Source organism: Lates calcarifer, linkage group LG14 (genome assembly GCF_001640805.2).
Source record: "Lates calcarifer isolate ASB-BC8 linkage group LG14, TLL_Latcal_v3, whole genome shotgun sequence".
NCBI lineage: Eukaryota > Metazoa > Chordata > Actinopteri > Centropomidae > Lates > Lates calcarifer.
The window spans coordinates 7,624,097-7,631,145 of record NC_066846.1 but is presented as its reverse complement, the minus strand read 5'-3'; the positions used below and the strand labels follow the sequence as shown (position 1 = coordinate 7,631,145).

The following is a 7,049-nucleotide window of genomic DNA, read 5'->3' as shown; positions in this document are numbered from 1 at the left end:
GATTGAAAAGTTCCGACTGAGGGTAAGTCGATGCCCCTGGCGGTTACACCAACGGTATTAAATAAATTATCACTCTTTCACGCGTCTGTATTAAAGAATGTATTTTAAGAAAATAAAATTGCACGGTAAACGTTTCACAGTTATTTTTTCTAAGGGGTTTCACTGTCGGAATAATTACAGTGCGGACTACTCCAACTTCCGGCGTCACTGAAATTAAAAGCATGTTTCCTCTGTGTTAAAACTCCTTGTATTCGTGGTAATTCGCAAATGACTGTTTTCTGCCAGAATATTAACAGCAGAGCTTTAGGTTTGATACTTGACCCGTAACTCAGGTGCGCTTTGTCCCACTCCATCAACTACCAGGCTATTGCTGCTGAGAGCTAACGCAAAGATGGCGGAAGACGAGAAGAGCGGAGAGCCAGTGAAAGACAAAAACGAACTGCAAATTTTCAAGGTAAGTCCTGTCAGTTATATCATACAGATATTTAAATCCACAAAGTGTCTCGAGTCGTCGTGTTTTGTTGACTTGTGCGGTAATTATCGAGTGTTACCTCTCACTCTGCTTGCTGGACACCTCCTGAAAGACTCGTTACTATAACAACTGGCTGCAACTGTCATGCTAACTGCAATTTTACTCTCTTTGCACGAGTGTATATCACACTTAATGTTAAAGGCGTAGGGCCACTTCAAATCTTTAATTTTACTTTAAACCACCTGAGAAATATATTATAAGAAGCGTGCTTTGCTTTAATCTGTCCCACTACTTCTTGCTGAGTCACCAGATTGTATGTGTGCCCCAAGGCTTAATGCACCAAGCATGAGCACTAGACAACAATTTTCTACATTTATAACAATTAAAACAAATACTGGTGCATAAATGGTTGTGCCTTTCAGAAATAAGACATGATTAAATTTTATTCCCTAAAACTACTACATTAAGTGTATTATGTTGCTGATTTAACAGTTGCTAACACTGGGTATTCCTGTAATGCAATTCAGTAGCTTCTTTCACAAGCCCCACTCTGGTGACTCTCTTAATAGCACATGATTGTCCTAGTTCTTCACAAACTCTGTAGTGTACCACAGGCAGATGTGCCTTTGGTCTAATTTTATCTGTTAACAATTTATAATTTATTTTTCACATCTACCCCCTCCCTCTCCATGTCCTCCCATTACAGGAGCTTGTGGATGAACTGTATAATTTCAGAGATTGCTATTTTGAGACTCACAGCGTGGAGGAAGCTGGAAGGAAACAAAGCGATGTCGCACAGGAAACGGAGAAGACACTGAAAAAGCTGGAGGAGAAAGAAGGTGAGTGTTGAGTTCACACCACAGCATTGCATCTTCCATTTGCAGAATCATCATTTTTAACACCTACTGTACCTCTGTATTTTTGATTTACCACAGATAGCTACAAACACAAAGCAGAGTTTCTGCTGCAGAAAGGCAGGTGTCTGAACGTAACTCCAGACTTCAGTGCTGTAGCAGAGGAGTGCCTTTCCCGGGCTGTGAAGCTGGAGCCTGGCCTGGTCGAGGGCTGGAATACACTGGGGGAGCAGTACTGGAAAAAAGGAGACCTGATCGGTGCCAAGAACTGCTTCACTGGAGCCCTGCAGCAGGTACAGTAAAAAGAGAGGGGCGGATGTGTTTTCACTTAGTCTTTTTGGATTCAGTTGCTAAGCCCTCACATAGAAAGCCACTAATCACATACCAAGCTGTGGAGAAAAGGCAAGGTATTATGTTATAGTAATGGTAAAATTACACAAAATCTGGGGTCATATCCAATGAACTTGCTGGGCGATGCTGGTTCACTTATTAACTCATCTGTCTGTGCTTTATCTTCGACCTCTGTAGAGCAAGAACAAAGTGTCACTACGTAACTTGTCCATGGTGCTGAGGCAGCTGCCGGCAGCAGACAGCGACGCACATGGCAAACAGGTGCTGGAGAGCGTGGACATGGCCCGACAAGCTGTCCAGCTGGATGTCACAGACGGGACGTCCTGGTGTGAGTAGAGCGTCAGAGTCTGGGGATGTGGGTATAACAGTCATTTCACAAATTATAAGATGTCCTGCACATGAATGAACAAAATTGTATTTTATGTTGGTGTTTTTACAGATATCCTGGGAAATGCCTACGTGTCCCTGTTTTTCACCTGTGGACAGAATCCTCAGTTGTCTCAACAAGCTCTAAGTGCCTATGCACAATCTGTGAGTACGCAAATGTAACTGCACAGTTAAAATCAATCGGCCCTAACTGCACTGTTGTATTAATATTTTACTCCACTCTCACCTTTTGTAGGAGAAAGTGGACAGAGCTGCTTCTTGTTACCCGGAGCTGCATTTCAACCGAGCCACTCTGTTCCAGTACGAGGAGATGTTTGGGTCTGCGCTCGGCGGGTACAGCCGAGCGGCAGCACTCGACCCGGGCTGGGAGGAGCCTCCAGAGAGAGAAAAGCAGCTGCTGGAGTATCTAGAGAAAGTCACAGAACTCATACAGAACAAGGTAACACAGCAGAAATCCTGTGTTATTTGTTATGATGTAATTATTATCAGCCACTGTTATCACAACAGTATTTACAGTTTTAATCGTGTGTGACGACAGCCTTAGATTTTTATTTTACCACAAGGTGGCAGCAAAGTGCAGCCATATAATTCTGGATTTGCTCCTAACCATCAGTCATTCCTCTTCAGGGGAAGGTGAAGGCGCGTCGGTTACGGACCATGCTCTCTAACCTCAACACGTCGGCTCTGGGCCCCTGCTCCTCCCCTCAGTTCCGTTCTCCCACAGGCCGTGTGGGCAGCCTAGAGCCTCGGACTCTCTCCTCCCTCTCACACGGCCACAATGCCGGGGTGGCCGCCTTAGGCAAAGTGGTGTTCAGCCTGGCCTCTGAGGGTCGCATGGCCTTGTGAGTGCAGTTTCTTTTTCATCATTAACGGTCCACTTATCCTCAGCCCTGGTGTGACAGCAGAGGAACAGGTCTTGTTTTTTTGGAGTTGTCTTGTAAAAGCTTGGATTCTCTTATCCGCAGTACGTTTGGTATGGTGGACAGCGAGGAGATGTGTATAGTCGTGATGGTATACAACACAGCAGACAGCTGGGGCGTCCTGATAGGAGACACAGTAGTCATTCCTGAACCTCAGGTCAAACGACACAGTATAACACATAAAGAAAAGGTCAGTGTTTCATGCATGTAGTGAAAAATTTACTGAACAATGTCTTTCGGGTTATCTGACTTTTACTTTCCCTTTCTCTGGCAGTCGTTTGACTTCAGGAGTATACGAGTGGACTCTCCTCTGCTGCTCATCGTCAACGGCAAGAAACAAAATATTCAAAGTCAGATCGCTGCCTCTGTCAGCTACAAGCCCCAGAGTGAATGAGCCGTGGAGGAGGAGGCAAGAGAGGACCAAGTTTTCTGCTGGATATGGAAGTTTGAACAATTTGGATGATTATGGAAATTTGAAGATTCCAAAGTTTGTGCCTGTTTTATGTGTTGTTTTGTATATAGAGGCCATCATGTTACATTGTCTTTAGAGTGACAGCCCGTTTATATTTATAAATGTTTCTTTTTTTGTATTCTGTTGTTGTGGGGACAACATGGAGTTGTTTTTGTAAAGGAATGAACCTGTGATGACTTCAGTTTATCCTTAAAAAAACAAAAAAAAAACTTTTGCCTTAAAGGTTTTGTTTTTCATTCTTGGGTCTAGATCAACCAGTTAACAACCTACTTTGGTTTTTTGTTGTGCAGTAACAAACTTCACATTACACACACACAACACAAATGCACTATACAAATGAAGGAAATGTGATATTCTTTATGCAGACCTGATGTGGCAATAACACCACCAACCTTTTGGTGGCAGAGTGTAGCATCTATTTCTGAACTGTATGATCTCAGTGCTATTAAAATGTGTATGGAGTATTGTGATATTTTTTGGCACAGAACCAGCAGTCCCTTTTCTCTTTTTCAGTTACAGTGAGACCCTGTCACCCTACACTTGTTATATTTTTAAGATATTATTCACATATGAAAATACTGAAAGAAAAAAAAGGCCATACTTCTATGGTAGTGTCCCCCTGAATGCGTTATGTCTTATAAATCTGACATAATCTACATAATGAAGAAGACTAAAGTAGGCAGTACTCTGTGAAAAGACAATGTTGTATTTTTTCTACTCTTATAGGACTTAAAACACAAATATACAAAGACAGGACTAAGATATCATAGCTAAGTTCAACTACAATTTTAGCCCAGTAAGGTCCAAAAACACATCTATGGTTCAAAATGACAATAAATAGTACAAAAATGCACTTAGGCCAAAAACCTCCAACTGAATTAATATTAAACCTGAACAATTTGGTGAAGTGAATAATATCACTTAAGTTAAAGTCACTATGAAACCTGCTCATCTCAGTGCTTCTTGATGAAGGGCCGGCCTCTCTCCCTGGCAGGGGAGCTGAACTGGAAGAAGGTCTTGGCTCCATCGGCCTCCAGGCAGGAGAAGAACCGACTGTCTGCTTCGGAGCCCAGGGAGAGGAACTGAGGGCTCCTCTGGGGAGTCGCCTGTCGAGCCACCCCTGGGTGTGAGACACAGGAGGTTTGACGGATGTCCTTCATTGTTGCACTGACTAAAATTCCCTTACATAGACAATCAGCTCATTACTCCCACTGTTCTTTTTTGATGACCTCTTCTTGACTAAACACCCACAGCTGTGTCTTCCTTTGTGCCAGTTAACATTATTCTTGCTGAGTTTCCTTCCTCCTCTCATTAATCAGTGTGGGCAAAATAAAACTACTGATAAAAGCATTTAATTCTCAGGCAGGGAGAGGAAAACACATTCTCGTCTGTTTATTTTCCTATGAAACATCCTATTTTGGGCCACAACTAATTTATTTTCATTATCAATTAATCTGTCACCCAATCAATTAATCAATATGTCCTTCAGCCTAAAATGTCCATTACAGGTTCCCAGAGCCCAAGATGAAAGCTTAATAATGTAAACTTTTTATCTTGTAAAAGCATTAATCTAAGTTCAAACTGTTGCTCTTACCAGTGCTGTAGTCGTGATGTGCTGGTTGTGGCAGCGTGTCTCTTTCCCCAACACCCACCACCATGTTTCGCAGCCTCAGAGAGTCATACAGCCCCTGTAGTTTCTGGTACTGCCTGTTCCTCTCCATCAGCCTCTCTGACACCTCACTGTACTTCCTCTTATACTCCTCCATCACCTGATGGAAATACAATTTTCAATTTTTTATACATTCTTGTGAATTTATACAGCTTTAAAATTACAAAACAAGCCCTAATGTAAAGGTTAACATGCTCCTGGACATCAATGCAGGAGTACTGAGAGATAAAGGTTGAAAACATGTGGTGTATGAGGTGTTTTACTCCTAAGATCGGTAAAAGAGTGGGAGATAATGTCTGTGGATATTCCCCTCTGTCACCTCTTAAACTCTTCGCACACTCTTATCTCAGATGAAACAGATACAGTGTGGCAACAGAGCAGGTCAGAGAGCATGCTGGGGCAATTTACCCACATAAAGTAATTCTGGCACCTGAAAACAGTCTGAGGGTCTCATTTCAAATGAGGTTACACATGTGCACTTGTGGGTTAAAAGAGTTCTGGTTTACTTTTTTCAGTGAAGCGATTTCTCCTCTCATGGCGGTGAGCTCCAGTTCTCTGCTCTGGTTCTGCTGGGTCAGTACCTTCTCCATCTGCTTCAGCTGCGCCTCGGCCCGTGATAGACTGTACTCCTGGTACATACGCTCCTGATGGACCTGTATACAAGAGACTGAGCTGGGTGTTTTATAAGAAAAGACAACTGGACTGATACAGACAATTCAAGGTTCACAGATGCAGAGCAATGCCAAGTTCACACACAGACAGACAGAAAGATATTTGACCTGATAGCTCCAGAAGGCCAGAGCACGGGCGCTGATGTCCAGAACTACGTCTGGTCGCAAACCTGCCAGCACCATGGCTTTGTACTCCTCAGAGGGAGACAGCTCCGTCCTCACAATGTCCAGCTTCCCAGACAGCGCAGAGGAGCAGGCCGGGCAGATGGCGGGAGAGCGGCTGAACTCACCGGACCCGTGCTGATCACAGAAAACGTGTGAGCACGCTGTGACCCAGGCGAAGCCGCTCAGCTTGGTCCGGCACTTTGGGAAGTTACACAGGAGTGTGTCATCACAGAGGGACATGGCTGTGACTGTGGGAAGTACCTTTACCATATGAAGATAAAGCAAATAAAAAGTTTTTTGAAAGGTCAAGCATTTGTTCTCAGTGACTTTAACCCTTATTTAGTTTAAAACCCTATTTAGTTAAGTTTATGGACGCAAAATCTCCAGGTCTGGAGATCAAAATAATATTTTTTATGAATGAGAATTCAGCTACTTTGTGGATTAGATCTCCCTCTCAATCCTCTCTTTAAACTGTAGAGCTGGAACTTTCAGTTTTAATCGTCAGTAACTCATACACTTTCAATGTCACCTACCTTACTTTTAAAACCTTATTTTTTTTTTAATCTTATGTTACAACTTGAATGGATTCGTGTTCATGTTTTCTGTAAGTTTAGTCTTGACTGGTTTAATAAGTTATATGAAAAAGTAATACTCCTTTGTGTTAACTCTTCAATATTAAGTGAATGGTAAACTTTAGCCTACTTTCCAGTCGCCAGTTTAACATCAACTGCCACAATTACTAGCATTAGCATTACCAAGCTAGCATTAGCAGACTAGCATTAACGAGCGACCAAGTAAAGTGACGACTACTTTGAAAATAACAACAACTTTGACTTCTAATACTATTTTTCCCCTGTTAGGCTTAAACACATTAACACGCTGACCTGAACCTAACCGTGATTTTATGGTTAATTACCAAAGATACAGGACTTACCGGTTGAGGCTACTTTTTCCCTCTGCAGGTGACAGCAGGTGACGGTAATGAATGGTGCGATCTGATTGGCTGATTGTAACTCACACGTCACGACTACAAAATGGCTCAAAAATATTCAGGAGAATCAAAAATTCTTTATTTGAAACATAGATAA

At 42.5% G+C, this 7,049-nt stretch overlaps 2 protein-coding genes across 4 annotated transcripts; one reads left to right on the top strand and one right to left on the bottom strand.

The window, feature by feature from the left end:
- Positions 1–3: 3 nt before the first annotated feature.
- Positions 4–3,943, top strand: ttc5 (tetratricopeptide repeat domain 5). 3 transcript variants are annotated; one of them, XM_018704210.2, is made up of 10 exons: positions 4–22; positions 364–454; positions 1,179–1,311; positions 1,408–1,619; positions 1,855–2,005; positions 2,117–2,208; positions 2,300–2,503; positions 2,692–2,906; positions 3,030–3,174; positions 3,259–3,943. In XM_018704210.2, exons 2-10 carry the CDS (start codon positions 392–394, stop codon positions 3,376–3,378), a joined length of 1,335 nt encoding a protein of 444 aa, XP_018559726.1. In that variant the 5' UTR covers positions 4–22; positions 364–391; the 3' UTR covers positions 3,379–3,943. The 3 variants fall into 3 exon arrangements, with proteins under 3 accessions (XP_018559726.1, XP_018559719.1, XP_050931465.1); XM_018704203.2 differs by lacking the exon at positions 4–22 and adding an exon at positions 148–256; XM_051075508.1 differs by lacking the exon at positions 4–22 and having other exon boundaries at positions 171–454.
- LOC108902362 (E3 ubiquitin-protein ligase CCNB1IP1) lies at positions 3,613–6,977 on the bottom strand. The gene is made up of 5 exons (XM_018704222.2): positions 6,896–6,977; positions 5,905–6,222; positions 5,632–5,778; positions 5,051–5,225; positions 3,613–4,576 (listed from the first exon to the last, which is right to left on the bottom strand). The coding sequence occupies exons 2-5, from the start codon at positions 6,199–6,201 to the stop codon at positions 4,410–4,412; spliced, it is 786 nt and encodes a 261-aa protein (XP_018559738.1). The 5' UTR covers positions 6,202–6,222; positions 6,896–6,977; the 3' UTR covers positions 3,613–4,409.
- Positions 6,978–7,049: the final 72 nt, after the last annotated feature.